The sequence below is a fragment of the Pongo abelii genome, chromosome 16 (genome assembly GCF_028885655.2).
Source record: "Pongo abelii isolate AG06213 chromosome 16, NHGRI_mPonAbe1-v2.0_pri, whole genome shotgun sequence".
Classification (NCBI taxonomy): Eukaryota; Metazoa; Chordata; class Mammalia; order Primates; family Hominidae; genus Pongo; species Pongo abelii.
Window position 1 is genome coordinate 46,839,376 of NC_072001.2, and position 19,504 is coordinate 46,858,879.

A 19,504-nucleotide genomic window follows, 5' to 3' on the forward strand; every position below is an offset into this window, starting at 1 on the left:
TGGCGGGACCACAGCAGGTTGGAGAGATGAAGCTGGAGAAATAGGCAGGGGCCTGAGATAATGGACTTGTTCCTGAATCTGTCTGGAATATCAGCACCCTTGTCTATCAGAATGCCCTGTGTCTGCAGAGCTGCCTACGCTGTGTAGAGCAGAACACGAACTGCAAGATCTGCAAGGTGCTGAAAGGCCCGCGCTGGTTTAGCTCTGTCTCTGTACCGTCTAGATTGGGTTGGTATGGCACCTTTGGTGAGGCCTTTCCTAACCAGTACAATGTGCTTCAGCCCGCTTACTAGAAAGTGGGCAGGACAGGCTCACCCTGTGACCTGGGCTCCGAGACCACAACTCCAGCCCAGCTGCTCTGCCTCCAACTTTGTGCAAATCATTTAAGCTCCCTAGCCTGCCATTTCAGCAACTGTAAAATGACAAGCTTCTCCAGGTGAGCTCTAGCCAAGGTGCCTTCCAGGTCTAATGGTATGATTTGAAGAGATGACATCCAATTGCAGGGTCTGGTTGGTCCCTGATTCCTGAAGCTTGACTTTGAATATGAATGACAGTTCAAAACCTCAGGCTTATTGACTAGCCCTTTCCTCCTTTTGTGCTTTGAATATTGACTTACCCGCTGCTTATCTGGGTCTACAAAGCGGATACCAAAATAGTCTTTCTCAAGTAGGTTCAGATGGTGGCAAAGAAGGTCAAACAGGTACTGGCCTTTGGCATCTCTCTGCAAAGAAAGAAAGCTCCATTGAGAAATGAGTGGGCTTCTTCAGTATAACTTTGTTTTTTTTTTACAGCCATTAAAAGTTGTTTGTAACTGTTGCACGTGTCTATGAAAGGGGTGAGTGTCCATAACTATGTCCTCCACATTGTGATACATCACTCACTGTCTGGAATCCAGAGGCTTTTAGCACCTGGAAGGAGCCCAAGAACCCTTCCCACCACAAAGATGTCAGAGAAGTCAGGATAGAGTCAGGTAAGCCCAGTTCCCATCTCAAATGCAGAGAGCTTTCTTAAACTGTGGGTGTAGGGAATGTCAGTGTGGAATACAGCAATAATTACACCAGGCCCAGCTGACTGAGCCTTTAAAGTAAATCTTGAATCCATTCACTTCTCTTCCTCTCTGTTACCAACACCATAGGTCAAGCCACCACCATCCCTCAACAGGACCACTGCCAGAGCCTTCTAACTGATCTTCTGCCTTTGCTCTTGCCCTCTTCAGTCCATTCTCCGTACAGCAATGAGGGTGTCCACAATTTAGACATCACCTCTTTCTTGCTGAATAAGTGATCAGGCACATTGTAGGATATTTAAACATACAAAAGGAACAGTAAGTCTCCCTTCCATCCTGGCCACCCTGTGCCCCAGTTCCTCTCCCCAGAAGCAACTGTTATCAGCTTCTTGTATATCCTTTTTTTTTTTTTTGAGATGGAGTCTCATTCTGTCTCCCAGCCTGGAGTGCAGTGGTGCAGTTTCGGCTCACTGCAACCTCTGCTTCCTAGGTTCAAGCGATTCTCCTGTCTCAGCCTCCCAAGTAGCTGGGATTACAGGCATGTGCCACCACGTCCAGCTAATTTTTGTATTTTTAGTAGACAAGGAGTTTCACCATGTTGGTCAGACTGGTCTCTAACTTCTGACCTTAGGTGATCTGCCTGCCTCGGCCTCCCAAAGTGCTAGGATTATAGGTGTGAGCCACCATGCCCAGCCCTCTTGTATATCCTTTGTGTGATGTTTTATACACAGGCAAACCTACATACATATACATCTCCTCTTTTAAAAATACATTTTGTAACATATTTTTAAGCTCTTTTCTCCCACTTAGGGTATCTTGCAAATCCTTCTATGGCAATATATATAGATATGCCTCACAGTTTTTAACTGCTGCATATCACTGCAATGAATCTAAAATTATTTACCCAGTTCCATATTGATGACATTTGTTTCTAATTTGCTATTACAAACAATGTGGCAGTGAACATACAATGATCTTTATGTTACTCACTTTTCTTAATACTTTTTGCTCTCAGAATAAAATGAAAACTCTGATCATGGCGTCCCAGGCCCTATATAGCCTGGCTCCTGACTTCTCTCTGCACTCACCCAAAATCATTTTTCTCATTATACTTCAGCCATGGCCTTTCCGTTTTGAACTCCCCAGGGCTTTTCTGCCACTGTCTTTGCGTTCCCTCTGCCGGGAATGTTCTTCCTGCTGCTCTCTGCAGCCACTCCTATTTTTTGGGGACTCAGCTCTAATGTCCCCTCTTCAGAGAGGCCTTTCCCTATAGTATAGCCCTTCCCAGTTACTTTCCATCTCATTTTGCCATTTATGTCCTTCATAGCACTTATACCCATCTGTAATTATCTTGTTGATTTGTTTAGTTATTAATTTACTATCTGCTTCCTTTCTAGACTGTAATTTTCATGAGGTCAGAAGCCTTCCCCCAGAACTTAGCACAGGGCCTGATGCATGGCAGGCAGGTCCTCAATAATTATTTGTTGAATAAATTACCGAATGAATAGAAGGGAAAAGGTTGGCTAAAAGATTTCACAAAACGGTGAAAAGCTAGGCTGTTTATAACCCACAACCTTCTACTTCAGAGACCTGCCCGGATGCCGGGGTGAAGTGGGAGGAGAATGACTTGCAGGAAACTGTCAAAACATCTGGAGCCTGCACAGCATCCATCGCTGGCCTGTCCCCAGTGGTCTCTGCAGCTCAGTTCAGATGATCATCTCTGGCGGGTCTATGTCTAATTTTGCATGCAAATTGAGGTTGTATGAGGAATTTCTGTAGTGTAGTGGTTATCACGTTTGCCTCACAAATTGAGGTTGTAAGATAAGATCCAAAGATCTCTCCTGTGCCAAGGCCCAAGGCCATGGGTAATTACAGAAGGGCCTGGCCCTGCCCCAAGAATGAGCATATTTTTAAGACCTTCACAAAAGGTTTACACCTCACCTCTTCCCCTTCTGCTAGCTCACCCCATACTATCCAAGGAGAACTAGGGCAGGATGCTAATCTCGAGGCAGTTATGTTAAGAAGTTTGTCCTTGCAGGAGCTGGAAGAATAGGAGAGTAGACAGCTCAACTACAGAAGGAGGCAACATGTGGGCAACACCCCTCCTCTTCTGAGACAGGAATAATACAGGGTGGTCACAGGAGAATAAAAATTCCAGACAGCAGTTTCACATGACTAGAGGCTATGGGCTGATAAGACCCTGAAAAACAGGGCATGGACCAAGCTAGCGAAGACCCACTGAACCCAATGTGTGGCTGGATTTGACCTAGGTTTCTCCTAGGACCTCACTATAAACTCATTAACATACTAGATCACATACCTACCAGCGCCAGGACTGTTCCAAGACCACCCATATTTGCTGTAAAAATAGGTGCCACTGCAATTATGAGAAATCTCTACCTTTTCCCAAGAATTTTCATTAATATTGCAACCCTTGGTTAAAGAAACCCATAAAGACAGAAACCCCAAACCCCACTGAGCGACTCTCTCAAGGACGCCTACGCGCTCCCTTTTCTTGAATGTGTACTTTGCCCTTTGCAATAAATCTCAATAAATCTCTGTACTTTTACTATTTTCTGACTCTTCCCCGAATTCCTTGAAAGAATTCTTATCTTCTCAATGGTGTCAAGAGCCTGGACACCAGCTGGGGTGGAGGTCTCACTGGCATTTGGGGACCTCCCCCAGCCCACCGGTATCACTTCTGCTAGCCTCACACTCCCTTTCACAACATAAGCCTGAACTCGCATGCACTATTCCCCCTGTCTTTGGTTCCCCACAGGAAGGAGTGACTCTCAGGACAGAGACTCATTATGAATCATGCTGGGACTTCTGGATGGTGGGCCACAAACCAGGTCTTTCAAAGGACTCCGTCAGAACTTTCTTTGTGCAGGGCCTATTAACTACTTCTTCACTGATGCCAGGAGAGTGAGAAGAGCTTAAAGAGGTATTTCAGGTTCTCTGGGAGCACAGGAAACATGTTCAACTCTATCCCATGCAGCATATCCTATACTATTATCTCTCTCAGAGCAACTGAAATGGAACAGTGAGAGACAGTAGCATATTTTCATTGTTTTTCTCTACAAATTTTACTTTGCACCAAGCTGGCTATTACACTGTGATCAGCTGGTTTTTTTTTTTTTTTTTTTTTTTATGAAAAAATTTTTCACAAACACTACTACAGTATGATGTGAGTTTTACGGGCTGAGGAAGTTTGCTTCCGTACATACAACAACCAGATTAGCAATGGGATAGAGATAGCTATAGGGAAAACATGCTTCTGTGATGGAAATCATATGGACTTTTAATAAGAATCCTGCCTTCCATAAAACAACTCATTCTCATGGGCTGCGAGCTCAGATGCACTTGTAAGGCTCTTAGCTGGTAAGAACCCTGAACTTAGTAGATCCAACTTCAGATTTCTTCCACTTCACAGGAAGAAAAAGGAAGCATGGCTTTTCTCTTGGAGTAGTTAGGAAATAAGGACATATCCCATTACCCATTCCCTAGAGCTACATAAAAAAGACCTTTTTCTGGTTACTTTTCGGCACCTGGTGAATCCCCCTGCTCCCCCGCCGTGAAGACATAGTTCCCTCAAGTTCCCATTTACCAGTTACCAGTGTTAGATACATTGTTTTGAGCTGCAGGGCTCTTGCATAGACTAATGAAGAGAAGCATCTTCCTTTGCTCTTTCTCCAAGGCTGGGGTGGGGGTGAGGGGAATGAGGAAAGAGGTAGACACAGAATTCCATGAAATTTAAATCCCCAGCAGGTATGCAAAGGTAGAATCAACTTAGAGCTCTGCTGCAGAGGCACCTTTCACAGAGGGTTGCGACAAAGCCCTTCCTTTGAGGTACTCACACCTGTGGCTGGTGGAGTGGCCTGAGGCAGCACTGGGTGAAATCACATGCAGCTGAACCATCATGATGGGCTCCCTACAAGCCAATGGCAGGGGCAAGATTTTAGGAATTTTACAACTTCCTGGGCTTGTGGGGCCCCTTGCACTTTCTGATGCCAGCTGTGTCCTGGGATACCCTCTCCATGGTCTCCCAGTCCTAAGTCCAGGGTTTTCTGGAATATTCTGTGACAGTCTTTTCTTTTGATGAGATGGCAAAGCCGTCTTCCCTTCCCTTTGCCTGCAGGTGCCCTGGCACTGTGGCTAAACTGTGCGTTGAATGCTGTGCCATTGATTATACTGGAGAAACAGGCACTTGCGCTGACAGGTGATTACTGTTTAGTCACAAAGTCAGAGCTCCAAGCCTGAGGACATTTATCTTCAGGACAAGTGAGCTGAGGCACAGCACCCAAATCCTCACCCTGCAGCTACTTCTGAGGTTATTCTCTTCCCAAAGACATTATTGGATCAAAATAACTTATTAAGCACTCGTTTAAAAAATAAATTTATATTTTATGAACCACAACAGTGCCTATACATACTTGAAAATACTAGTGCATATAGGTACAACCCATTTATTCTCTCTATATGGTGCACAGAATGATTCACGAGCCTCTTGGAATCACTGTGCAGCTCTGAGGGTGAGATAATTCCTATTTTTGCTCCTCCCTGGAACGCCTGGTTCTGGTTCTCTATGGTTTGCCTATTCTTTAGGGAAGGGACTGAGGCAGCAAGCAGTAAGCAAGCTTGGGCCAGTGACCTAAACTATTCAAGGTTAATTGCATTTTCTGTCTCATCGTCGATATCCATGGGCAGGAGAGGAGCTTTATTTTAACCCATCATGGATGAGGTTAATCCCAGGCTCTCTGGCATGCAGCACCCTGATGAGAGAAGCCAAGATGCAGAAAGCCCCACTCATTAGGCTCCACTTTATTCAATCCTGCTTACTTGTGAGGCACATAAGCACCTCACAAGCAAGTGCAAACGAAGTTGAGTCTAGCAGAGGGTAAGAGTGATTCCAACTTCCTCCTGGCTACATGCTATGATCTTGGTTCACAATCTGTTAAAGGGTAGCTGGTCTTGGTTTCACGGGCCCTTAGAGAAGGCAGAGGTAAAATGGAGGGATTACAGAAAGTGAGCACCTGTAGCCCAAAGTACAAGAGTCCAGAGGTGGAAGAAAGCCACACTGAGACTAGGCACCCTGGAGGAAGGGCAACAGTCGAACGAGTTGTCCTTGGAGGCCTGCCAGGGAAGAAACAGGCACCAGGGATGGGATGGCATCTCAGCCTGCATTCTAGCTTAACTTTATATTTAAATTTCTTGTAGGCCAAAGACTTCCTTGCTTTCCTTATCAGTGGTGTGAGGGCATGAGTGGCATGCCGATGTCTGCCAGGTTCCAGAGCAGATGCTGTGTAAAAGCACTTTAATGTTACAGAGGAACAGCCACAGTAGGTCATCTTCTCAGGGCCATGGCATTAGTGAGCTGAGCAGAAAAGTGTGAATTAATTTTTGGGGTGCAGTCGCTGCCTCTGTGGTCACATGCTACACCCAGCCCAGCTTTCTGAGGCAGAGGGAGGGTGTGGGGCACAAGTGCTAACAGCAGAGCCCCAGATTCCCTAACTTCAGCACCTTCTTTACACTTTCTTTGAAGGAAGGGAACCCCTGCTGAGCTCTTGGCCCAGGAGCTCACTTTTCCTGCTTAGTCGTAAACCAACGAAATCTGTCCAGGAACTGCTAAGGCTGCAGCTAGAAGAGCAGCCAGCTCACTCTGGGAGAAGATTAAGAAGCTCATTCCAGGGGGAAATGCAGAGACGTCCATCTGCAAGCAATACTCTCTTGAGTAGCAGGTCACCACAAATGTGGCAGGGCCATAGCTCACTCCTACCCAGGTACTCCCTTCTGTTTCCTACTGTCAGAACTCAGCCATCAGACTGGGAAGAATGGGGCCCAAGCAGGCTCTTGGTATCTAGACTACAGTGCCAGGAGGCTGCTGTGGGGCCAGGTAACCATGTGGCTCCTGGAGGAGTGGCGAGGCCCCAAAGTGGAGGGAAATCAGAGCTCAGAAGGAGAGAGGATCAGTGCTTCTTAGCCACTGTTCTCACCAAATCCTTAAATACAGCAACTTCTTTTATTTAAGGATTTTCAAATCCTTAAATACAGCAACTTCTTTGCCCCAACAACCCCCTTCTACATGCAAATTGAGAGTTGGGGTGATTTCATGATTGTGGATTTTCAAGCCACACAGATATCTCTAGGTTCAGATGCCAGGTGCAGTGCTGCAGGGAGCCCTGTTGGCAGTCCTCACTTGGGTCAGAGAACTGGCTTTGCTCATTGCCACATGGTGTGACACGCAGGACATGCACGTGGGGCGGGGAAATCACATTCAGTCTGGAACATGGAGGTCACCGTGCGCAAGGAAATGTCATGGGAGGGAGGACTAAGTGTTCTGTCGGCACAGATGGCCCAAAGCAGACTCAACAAGGGCAATTAAGACCCTCTGAGCAGAACTTCAAACCTGCTGTTGTACAGCTTGTAAGAGCAGGGCTAAGAAGAGGGCTAGTCTTATTGAGATATCAATGGTGATGCTTCAAGAGACAAGGTGTTTCATTTCTACATGAAATCTTTGTACTCTGTGAAGTGTCTAGAAAGAAAAAGAAAAACAGAGCCAGGTCTGAAGAAAAGCAGACAACTCGTTCATCTTTCCTATCTTTGGTGAAGCCACTTTTACAAGTAAGGTGACTCTTAAAAGCATCACTGCATCTTGCTATTGATTGAATAAATTTTAGTTGTATTTTTCCAACCAGTGCTGAATATCTCAGTGGACTAGTCATGTCACAGCTGCAGAACTACTGGAAACTCAGCCAGGCTTGTTAGGAAAAAACTCATTCCTTTGTATTTGTGAAGCTCATATTCTCTTTCTCTATTCTCTGTCTCTCTCTCTCTTCTCTTTCTCTATCTCTCACACTTACACCCCCCGCTCCCCACCCCCAACACACACACACATTCTCTAATACAGCTGCACTTCTCATACAACGCTGCTTCAAATAACTTGTAGAGAAAATCTAGAATTTGGGGAAAGATTGACTTCCCCTTGCTCCAACCCTAAGGACAGTTTGACAACTCATTTTATTGCTGCTTTTTTCTTTTTTTCTTTTTTTTTTTTTTTTCCAAAGGACAAATGCATGTTTGGCAAAATTGGGAATTTCTGGGGTTTTAGGGAGTATCCTGGGTGGCCAAGGTCAGGAGAAATATGATAAACTCACTGGTCCTCATAACTCTTTGATTATTTCCCTCCTCTTCACAAAAAAATTGTTTACTGGCTAGTGCCAACATATGTGATAGATCCTGAGGTAGACACATTTCATTAGTAAACAGGTCAGGATCTTTGAGACCTGAATGCAGTCTGGGTGCAGTTTCCTTTTCAACTCTCCTATCAGGTTACTCATGTGCCTTAGAAGTTGAGGCACAGGGAGCAGAAAGGGGAAGAGCTCTGGGAAGGCAAAGGCTTTGAGAACGAGCACTAAGTAGACTTAGAGTCAAGGCCCTGGTCTGCCACTTCTCAGCTTGTGATCTCAGACCCATCCCTTAATGTACTCGAGCTTCAAGTACTTCCTTATCTATAAAACAGAGTTAATCTTACATCTAAGGATGACTGTGGGGCTCAAATCAAGACACAAAATATACATAAAAACCCTGTGAGTTTTCGTGCCAACTTCCTCAGCCTCTTATGACCTCTTCTTCCTCCAGGATGGATGGACTTGAATGCACAAGGCCTCAGCAATGAGTCAATGCACTCAAGAACAGAAGCCTGTCCTCCCTGGACAAGAATGCATGAACAGATCTTGGCTACATGTCCACCTTGTAGTGTCCCAAGATCTGGGAGTGGCTACCATTTTGGAAATATGCCCGAAGTGGCTCTTAAAGTACAAATCTTCGTCGTCTTCTTACCCAAGGCTATTTTTTTCCTGATCAGATCAGAAGAGTAGAAAATATCAAATATATGTAATCAAACCAAATCCCCTCAGAAGCCTGGCAGCTTCTAGTCAGTGCCACAGAGACAAAGGCAGAGCTTCTGTGACAGGCTCCTGACATGCTCCCTAGAAAGGAGGAGCTGAGTAAGGGGAATAAGATATGACACAATTCCAATAGACACTATACCTTTTAATGCCTTAGCTTTAATTAGAATAAAAAGAAAAAAAGCATTTGGCAAAATACATTTCAAGAAATTAACCCAGTGCCCTGATCTCCCTCAAAAAACAGAACAGGTTCCCTCTGTAGTTAAACCTATGGGAGCTACCGGCAGCATTCGACTCTTCCCCCTGGGATTCCCCAGGGCACTGCACAACAGGATATTGACAGATAAATGAAAGAGGGATGGGCAAGTAGGGCCCACAGCTCTCTGTCTGAAGCCCCAACTTCCCCAGAGCATGCCCGGTCACACACAGCTGCTGGCATCCTATCCCAGGACCAGACAAGTCATTTTCACTGCTTCTCCTGAGAAGGACAGCCAGGGCCTCCCTTGAAAGCCCCTTGTCACAGCAAGCAGAACTCTGAAGAAGAGTTCCATGGTCTGCCTTGATCTGTGGTCCCACTAGAGGAACAAAAGCCAGGTTTATGCCTCCCTTCCCAGCACTAAGTAGAAACAACCTCACTGGAACAACAGTGAGAGTCCCAGGAGAGGAGTGAGACAGCTGGGGCCTGGAGCCAGACAGATGGGTGGAGAGACAGTTTCCTGTACAAATACTGAGGCCTAGGAAAGCCGTAGGACAAACCCCAAATCTTCCAATAGTGGTTGTCCCAGTGGTGGAGGAGAAGAGGAGAAGGAGGCAAGATAGGAGGCAGACAGCTAGCTCACTCAGAAGGCTGACTTTCCTTAATAAACAGCAAATTAGGAAGCATACCATATTCCGGACCATTGGTTCTCACACCTGAGTCCACCTCAGAATCACCTGGAGGGCTTGTTAAAATACAGATTGCTGGGCCCCGCCCCTTGGGTTTCTAGTTCATAGGTCTGCTGTGGGGCCTGGGAATTTGCATTTCTAACAAGTTCCCAGGTGATGCTACTGTTGCTGGTCTGGGGATTACTGGCATCTGATGGTCTTGCAGCTCTTGAAGCCAAGACTACAGGGATAAGGGAAAAAGAAGCAGATATTTGACTTCTGTCACAATCCAACTCTGTTAGCACAAACCCCACTTTCATTAACCTTCCACGTTTTCAAATACCAAGAGTACCAACTTCAGAGCATTAGGCTGTGAGTTAAATATTACAGAGAAACACTGCTCTTTCCTGCCAGGTTTTTAAATTCTGCCTTTCATGACAGTGGGCAGCTACCCAACTCTGGCTTGCAAGTTCGAGTCTCCAATTAGCATTTATTTTCAATGGCTAACTAGCTCAAAACTCACTGCACTTTTGCTATGAACTAGATCATCAGAAAATAAAGCCAGTAGTTATCATCAAACTCAATCCAGGGAAAGAACTCCCCTTCTCACCCCAGATCTGCTGTCAGTGACAGGGAGTCTGTTCCAGAACATGTCCTATCCTGGCCTTTGGGCTCTCTTGTCTAGGAGGTGGGGCTGGAAGGTGCCCCAGTACCTCAATCTGCTGTCCCCTCCCTACATCTACGCTCCTCAAGGCTCCTTAGTCAGAATTCTGTCTTGGCTGTCAAGACCAGCCTTCTCCTTTCTCTCCTTTTCCTGAGAGAGGATCCAGCTGCCCCTCCATGGAGGGTTGGGGCGGGTATAGGAAATATGCTCTGAGCTTGTAGTTCCATGCCAAGGAGGCAAGTCCTCCATGTTCCCCATGCAGGAGGGAAGCGATGGGAGTAAGAAAAGGCACATTCTGATTGTGATCTCTTGGGCAGGTCATTTTCCCTTTCTGTGCCTCAGTTTCTGTATCCGCAAATAATCTCATGTCCCCTTATGTGCTCAAAATCCTCTGATTCTGTTATTAGTCAATCAAAGTAATAACATCCCAGGTCCATCTTCTCCTAAACAAGGATTTTAAAAAGTTTTTTTTTTTTCTTTAAAAAGGGTAATCGGGTAGCTTTAACAAGGTAGACGTTTATCGCTAGTGTAATTAATCTAAAAAACTCAGGGCCATTGCTCAAAGTAAATGGAAAGAGTAACTAAACAGAATCCATTCAGTTTTAGAAAGTGCCTCTAGCAGGCCTGACACAGTGAACACCATTATGTGAAACTATTATCCTGCTACGAGTCTGGTCATTTTACATTCCACTGTGAGCGATGGAAAAGTCCCATTAGATCATCTAATGCACGCCTCCAGCCTCATAAAATGATGATCGTTGCAAGATCTTCTCAGAGTGGATCCTCAGGCTAATACCAGCCTCTGTCCTTCCCAGGCCCACTATTTCCTGGACTATAACCCAGGCAGCAGTGGGGCTGCTGGATTTCTATATGCGAGGGCTTTAGGGGTGACAGTCTGGCTGGGGTGAGGGTGGGGAATAAAGATTTATTCGTATGATCTTGTATATAAGATTGAGAACTCTTCAACTGTCCAGATAAAGAAGGGATAGGAACTGACAGAGGTGGAAAGGGGCTGATAAAGTGTCCCTTGCAACCTCATCTCACTTAACCAGAGGCAGAGCCTCTGAAACTTGGCTGAGGCAGAAGCTGTGGATGTGCTTTGAGACAACTACCATTGGGTCCCTCAACTTGTTAGTTTCCTGAAGGTTCTCCCAGATGTGGTATTTCAGTGGCTGAGCAGCAACAGATGTCTTTTGGTCTATAAATAATTCTTGGGGCCAGGCGTGGTGGCTCCCGCCTGTAATCCCAGCCCTTTTGGGGGCCAAGGAGAGCGGATTATCTGTGGTCAGGAGTTTGAGACTAGCCTGGCCAAAATGGTGAAACCCCATCTCTACTAAAAATACAAAAACAAATTAGCCGGGTGTGGTGGTGGGTGCCTGTGATCCCAGCTACTTGGGAGGCTGAGGCAGGAGAACTGCTTGAACCCAAGAGGCAGAGGTTGCAGTGAGCCGAGATCGTGCCACTGCAACTGCAGCCTGGGCAGCAAGAGCGAAACTCTGTCTCAAATAAATAATAAACAAATAAATAATTCTTGGGCTTGGAAATGTATGTCTTAATGTGCACTGGGGGTAGGGTGGGAATGACCAGGTCCCCAGAGCATCAGGAAGAACCATGGTCCAGGCTTTGCAGTGTGATGGAGAGAGCAAACAGAGGAGGCAAGTTTTCTGGAAGTGTGTGACTGCTCCTTCTTCAGTTTTTGGTCAAGAAGAGTAGGAGTGAGTGGAGGGGAGGCAGGAACCTTGAGCCCAGCGGCTCCCTGAGGCCTCTGGCGCATCCCTGTCATCTTCTGTGCCTCTGCACAGCAAGGTTACAAACATGAGACCTAGAGTCTGCTGAGGGCTGCACAGCAACACTGGTTGGGATATTACTGCTGAAAAAAATCTTAACATCTGCTGCCAACTGAATATTGTGTTATTCGAAGGCCAAAAAGTGGATGGAAAACCATTGGGAAAAACACTCAATTCAATGTGTATCTACTGAGGGTCTAATCTGAGCAAGGCACTACCTGAGCTATCTCAAGGCTGCAAAGACACGCGGTTTAGAGATACCTGAAAAAGTGACTTGGGAAAAGCCATCTTTTCTCTGATCTCATGGTATTCACTGCCTGTACCGCTTAGCTGTCCTAATGCTAACCTTCCCATGTTTAAGTCCACTCTCCTCTCCATTACTGGGAAACACAGAAGCATGGTGTCCAGTGTTTGCATTCATGGTTCACAGCCCAGTGCCCTGTACATGATCCTCAAGAAGTATTTGTGGGTTTTTGTTTCTGTTTTGAGACAGGGTCTTGCTCTGTTGCTGAGGCTCAGGCTGGAGTACAGTGGCACAATCACTGCTCACTGTAGCCTTGGCCTCCTGGGCTCAAGCGATCCTCCTACCTCAGCCTCTGAATAGCTGGAACCACAGGCATGCGCCACCACACCCAGTTAATTTTTAAAGTTTCTGAAGGGGGGTGGTCTCCCTATGTTGCCCAGGCTGGTCTTGAACTCCTGGGCTCAAGGGGTCCTTCTGCCTTGGCCTCCCAATGTGCTGGGATTACAGCCATGAGCCACCACGCCTGGGCAAGAAGTATTTGCTGATTAATTACTAAATGACTATGACCAGGCTAATTACCTGATGAGCTCCTCCTTCCTGAGTCTTCAACTCTTAATACCCAGTGAGATCAGTGTAGGAAAGAACAGAGGATCAAATTGGGGTAAGGGTATCCCTGTCCAAATCCGAGTCTAGCTTAACTCTAGACATTCACTTCAGAATTGGTCTGCTGGGTACTGCCTTTTATCTAGTTTGCTGATTCTAACTACATAGGCTGTACTTGGGAAGGGAGGGAAGGGGAAGAAGCTGAGTGAGACAAGGGGCTCCCAGCCTCAACTCCAGAAAGATGCCGACAATACAGCCTGGTTCTAAAGTAACTTCTTATACAACCAACACAGTCACGGGCAGTAAAATGGCTTTGCTTCCAGGATGATTGCTAACTGGGTCCTTGCCATTGGAAAGGGAATTAAAAGCTCAACACTGGAAAAAACTAATAATTACATTTGCTTAATTATATTGATGTGAACCTCATAGCCAAGTTATTTTTAGGAAATTGATGCTAAAAAATACTTCCATGCTCTTGGGGTCATGTGGAGCAGGATTTACGATGTTTTTAACTTTTGGAAATTATCAAATGCCTTTCTATAGGAAAGTGCTACATTTCTAAGATTTTTCTCTTTACAGTTTTTCTGATGTTTTGCCTGTCTTTCTAAAATACATCCTGACACCTAGCCAAGATGGCATAGGATCATTGGGCTTCAGATCAATGGGTGATAAATGATAACATAGAATTGGCTACCGGCCTTATCATTTGTCACAGGTCAGATTCCTTAGGAAATAAACTCTGGGACAGAGTTTAGCATGAAGGATGTTTATTAAGAAGTGCTCTTCGGCCAGGCATGGAGGCTCATGCCTGTAATCCCAGCACTTTGGGAGGTGGATCACTTAAAGCCAGGAGTTCAAGACCAGCCTGGCCAACATGGCAAAACCCTGTCTCTACTAAAAATACAAAAATTAGCTGGGCGTGATGGCATGTGCCTGTAATTCCAGCTACTAGGGAGGCTGAGGAAGAAGAATCGCTTGAACTTGGGAGGCTGAGGTTGCAGTGAGCCAAGATCGCGCCACTGCACTCTGCACTCCAGCCTGGGTGACGGAGTGAGACACTGTCACAAAAAAAAAAAAAAAAAAAAGTGCTCTTGGGAACAACATCCATGGAAAAGAGGAGGAGAAAGCTGGAGTGAGCAGAGGGAGAAGCTAAGCTGCCATGTGGGCCTAGTGTTGACTTGGTTGGACCATGGGGAGATCTGGAGCCAGAACGGCCCTTTAGAGTTGTTTCAAGTTAAGCCAAGATAGCCAAGTCTTTTATAAGCTTGTCTCAAGCAGTAACTGAATGTTGACCACTGCCAACAGGACCCCTAGTGGGGACCTGGGTGGAGTATTAGCATCCATCACACCACTCTTGACAGAAACTCCAAATCATAACTACCATTTCTTAAGAGACTACCATGTGCAGGCTGGGCATGGTGGCTCACACCTGTAATCCCAGCAGTTTGGGAGGCCATCCTGGCTAACACGTGAAACTCTGTCTCCACTAAAAATACAAAAAATTAGCCAGGTGCGGTGGTGGGTGCCTGTAGTCCCAGCAACTCGGGAGGCTGAGGCAGGAGAATGGCGTGAACCCAGGAGGCAGAGCTTGCAGTGAGCCAAGATAGCGCCACTGGCAGTCTGGCCTGGGCGAAAGAGTGAGACTCCATCTCAAAAAAAAAAAAAAAAAAAAGCCTACCATGTGCAAAGCATTCTACAAACATTATCTCTAATGCTAACAACAATCTCACAAGTTAAGTTTCTATTAACCCCATTTTATAAAGAGAAACAAAGGCTTAGTGAGGTTAAATGACATGCCTAAGACAACACAACTAGTACATGGGACTCAAATCCATGCTGCCTTGCTCCAAAGCTCACATTCTTTCCAAACGCTAGACTCTTTTTTTATTTTCTCATATAGCTGCTGCAGAAGCAACCTACAGCTCCATCCTTCTATGCAGCTTTGGGTTACCTTTATAGTCCTCTGACTATATTTATAAATTGGTAGCTATGCACATATATACAGCCCATTGCTTGAATTCTTTTCTGAACTCTTTGGATTCCTTAGACCTGGGCACTATTGGCCTGCTTCAACCAGAACACCACTCCTGTTGAAAACAGTATAGAGGCTGGGCTTCTCCAAGAAGGTACACAAAGAGGGAAAGCCTCAAAATTTAACAGAAACTAGTAACTTAGCCAACAATATTTGAAGATTATGAAGCAAAAAATGAGCAGCATTTAAAGCCAGATTTCTTTTTAGATTTTTTTTTTCTTAATGACACCACACTCATCCTTAATAGATTAATTAATTTATTTTATTTTTGGAGAAGAGTCTCACCCTGTCACCCAGGCTGGAGTGCAGTAGCACGATCTTGACTCAGTGCAACCTCCGCCTCCTAGGTTGAAGGAATTCTCCAACCTCAGCCTCCCGAGTAGCTGGGATTACAAGCATGCACCACCACATCTGGCGAATTTTTTTTTTTTTTTTGTATTTTTAGTAGAGACGGAGTTTCCCCATGTTGGCCTGGCAGGTCTCAAACCCCTGACCTCAGGTGATCCGCCTGCCTCGGCCTCCCAAAGTGCTAGGATTACAGGTGTGTGAGCCACTGCGCCCAGCCAATAGATTTAGTTTTTGATCAGAACATTTCTGAATTTCTATATCCTGGAGATTAAATATCAGTGGATAACCAATCCCAAATCCCCCAGATGGGGGAGCTGATGAGGCAGGTGCCAGGGATAACATGAAAGGTTATATACACCCTCTCTATATTCCCCAAAGGCTGTTATTAATCTTGTTCTTCCTTTCCACACTCCAGATCTCCCTAATCTTCAGCATGACATGCATGTGCCAAAAGAAGTCATCAGTTCAAGACAAGAAAAGCTGCTGCCTCAGTAAAAAGATGCACCATTGACAAGTTCATTTGGCTCTGTGGGATTTTCTCCCCAGGTAGAGTGTCTTATAGTTGTTCTCTGGGGTGCTCTTTTTTATTAATTAATGTATATATTTATTTTTATCTTTTTGAGATAGGTTCTCACTCTGTCACCCAGGCTGGAGTGTGGTGGCACAATCATGGCTCCCTGTAGCGTTGAACTCCTGAGCTCAATTGATCCTCCTACCTCAGCCCCCTGGGTAGCTGTGACTACAGGTATGTGCCACCAGGCCCAGCTAATGTTGGTTTGTTTTTTCGTAGAGACGGGTTTTCAGCATGTTGCCTAGGCTGGTCTCAAACTCCTGGGTGCAAGTGATCCACTTACCTCAGCCTCCCAAAGTGCTGGGATTACAGGTGTGAGCCACTGTGCCAGGCTGGGGTGCTCTTTTTCATTTGTCAAAGATGCTTAGAAAAGCACCAGGTGCGGTGGTTCACGTGCTCCCAGCACTTTGGGAGGCAAGACAGGTGGATCACCTTAGGTCAGGAGTTTGAGACCAGCCTGGCCAACAGGGTGAAACCCTGTGTCTACTAAAAATACAAAAATTAGCCAGGTGTGGTAGCGGGTGCCTGTAATCCCAGCCACCCGTGGGGCTGCGGCAGGACAATCGCTTGAACCTGGGAGGCGGAGGTTGCGGTGAGCCCAGATCGAGCCACTGCACTCCAGAGTGCAAAAAACAACAACAAAAAAAGATGCTTAAAAAAGCGCGTGGCATCAGACTGCAAGATGCAGTCAATGAACAGTTTCTGGGGCAGCCTCCTCAGTGCATTCAAAGTCATCCCTGCACTCCAAGAAAGTAATGGGGCCCTATTTCTTGTACCCATTCTTCCCGCCCAGGGAGACTCTAGAGGTGAGAAATGATAGAATGATTCCCTTGACTATCCATTAATTAGAAAGTGAACCTTATTTTTGGGAAGGGGAGATTATCTCCCAAATTACAATGGGATGATAGCTGTTATAACAGAGGTATGTACAAGGTACAGGGGTAGTTTGGTGGGAGTGAGACCATCATGTCTAGAGCATGTTCTAGGAATTTCAAGTAACTGCCCTGGTACAAGGACGTCGGTTGCAGATCAATATGGAGAGGTAAACAAAGGCCAGATGGTGAAGGGCTGTGTATACCATGCTAAGAACTAGCCGGGAAATCACTGTAACAATACAGGTGAGCTATAACAGGCAATAAGATAAGGGCAGTGAGGATAAAAATTAAATCAATATTTAGGTGGCAGAATAAATAGTATTTAAGTGAACAATTTGAAGAGGGGCATGAATGAGAATTAGGAATGGAGGACAATTTCCGTTCAGCAAGGAGGCTGGGAGAACAGGTTGAAAAGCTATCTTTAAATCGAGTATTATCACAATGACTTCGGTGAATGGGTCATTAATTCTTTCAGGGCTCTGACTACTGAATTAATTAAGGAAATAATTAAGATTTCTTAGATCAGCCATTGCATTGATTTCTTTTTAGAGCACACTGTTTTGGCAAACCCTATGTTTTAAAAAAATGTTTGCTAGAATACATTATCTTCTTGTAGGTACCAAGGTTGAAGTCAATTATCAAAGCATAGAAATCATGTTTGGGCCAGGCAGAGTGGCTCACACCTGTAATCTCAGCACTTTGGGAGGCCAAGAAGTGGATGCTTGAGCCCAGCAGTTGGAGACCAGCCTGAGCAACACGGTGAAACCCCATCTCTATAAAAAATACAAAAAATTAGCCAGGTGTGGTAACGTGTGCCTGTAGTCCCAGCTACCCAGGAGGCTGAGGTGGGAGGATCGCTGTGTTGCCCACGTTGGGGTGTAGTGACTGATCATAGCTTACTGCAGCCACAAACTCCTGGGTTCATGTGATCCTGCCACTCAGCCTCTTGAGTAGCTAGCACTACAGGTGGGTGTGTGCCACCATTCCTGGCTACTTGTACATTTCTTTAAAGCAAGTTTTAGATGCTCTTTTCTGAGCTTCCATAGCATTCTGGACATAACCCTGTCAATATGTTGTATCTGCTTCTCAATATGTTGTAATTATCTATAAGTTGTCATGGAGAGCTGGGTGGGTGGAATAGGGACTTTGTCTTACTCCTTCTAGTATGCCCACTTCTTGAAATATGGCGGGCACTTAAAAAATAAATCTTGACAGCATAAAAGCTGTAAAAATAAAAGTAGTAAATTATGTCTAACAAATACCATTCTAAGTGCTTTTTTCAGACTGGCCAGCAGAACTGAAACTAATTCTGCACAGAAAACTAAGTGGCGGGGGGGTGCTCCAGGGAGCTCAGCTGCACCTAAACACTAACTTCGAGTTGTATACTGGTGATCATTTTCATAAGAAAGTGGGTCAATTCCAGACATGAAATACACCTGAAGACGTAGCCCATCAGCAGGAGCCTTTGGAGGCAATATTTTCTTACCTCTAAGATTCTTATTCAAGAAATATATTAAGATAATTACTGATGTTCATATTTATTGTCAAATTAGCCATAACAGCTGCAAAATATTTTCATTTTAAGTTGAATCCCCAAAGCTTCATTTGCATTTTCTCTAACTTAAGGATATTGTTAGAAAAAGCCAGGCTTGCTGGTATAGGGGTAGAGGGAGAGGAAGGAAGAAGATATTTCATCTTTGGTTCTTCTGAGTTGAATTAAATATTTTAAGTTAATCATCTCTGATCTGTCATTAGGGGATTTGTCCATATGCTTTTTACAAATTATGACTGCTAGGAATTCATAATTAAAGAATGTATGAAGGTCAAGAATATGGAATTTCAACTAATGTCTGAAATGATGGCCTCAAAGACAAGAGTCCCTCAGACATCTGCCCCCTCCCTCTCCTCCAGCAGTCTAGTACAAGGGCTGCTGCTGAGATGCAAGCATTTCCAAATGCAGCAACACCAAAACTCATTATAGTTTTAACAACTTGCTTTTCAGAGTCTATGGGACTTTGACAATCCAAACTTAGGTTTGCTTAATGGAATGGCTTTGCTTTAGAAAACAGATTTTGTGGAGGGTTTTATAACCCTCTTCTCCCAAAAAATGCATTTAACCTTACTCATCTGGAACAATGGAAGGGAGCAAAAGACAGGGAGAAGGCTGGGATTAGTATTTAGTGATAATTTTAAATGTTTACAGTGAAATGAAATTCTTGTTACTACCAATGACAACATATAAGAGTCAAAATATAAATGAGTCATGAATAATTAGGTATTAATCATAACACATAATATACTGTCATGAATACTAATGTTCCATAAAAGAGAATATTTTTTTTTGAGACAGGGTCTCGCTCTGTCACCTAGGCTGCAGTGCAGTGGTACCACCTTGGCTCACTGCAATCTCCACCTCCCGGGCTCAAGAGAGCCTCCTATCTCAGCCCCCCAAGTAACTGGGACTTCAGGCGTGTGCCACCAGGCCCAGCTAATTATTGTATTTTTTGTAGAGATGGGGTTTTGCCGGCTGGGCGCGGTGGCTCAATCCTGTAATCCCAGCACTTTGGGAGGCCGAGGTGGGCAAATCACCTGAGGTCGGGAGT

At 45.2% G+C, this 19,504-nt stretch overlaps 1 protein-coding gene across 5 annotated transcripts in view; it reads right to left on the reverse strand.

Moving 5' to 3' along the window:
* FRMD5 (FERM domain containing 5) overlaps nucleotides 1–19,504 on the reverse strand; it is a 339,597-nt gene that overhangs the window by 52,893 nt on the left and 267,200 nt on the right. For all 5 annotated transcript variants that reach the window (XM_054532727.1, XM_054532726.1, XM_024232618.2 and 2 more), the window contains exon 2: nucleotides 617–721. In XM_054532727.1, coding sequence (XP_054388702.1) covers nucleotides 617–721 — 105 coding nt within the window. The remainder of the gene's footprint in view (nucleotides 1–616; nucleotides 722–19,504) is intronic.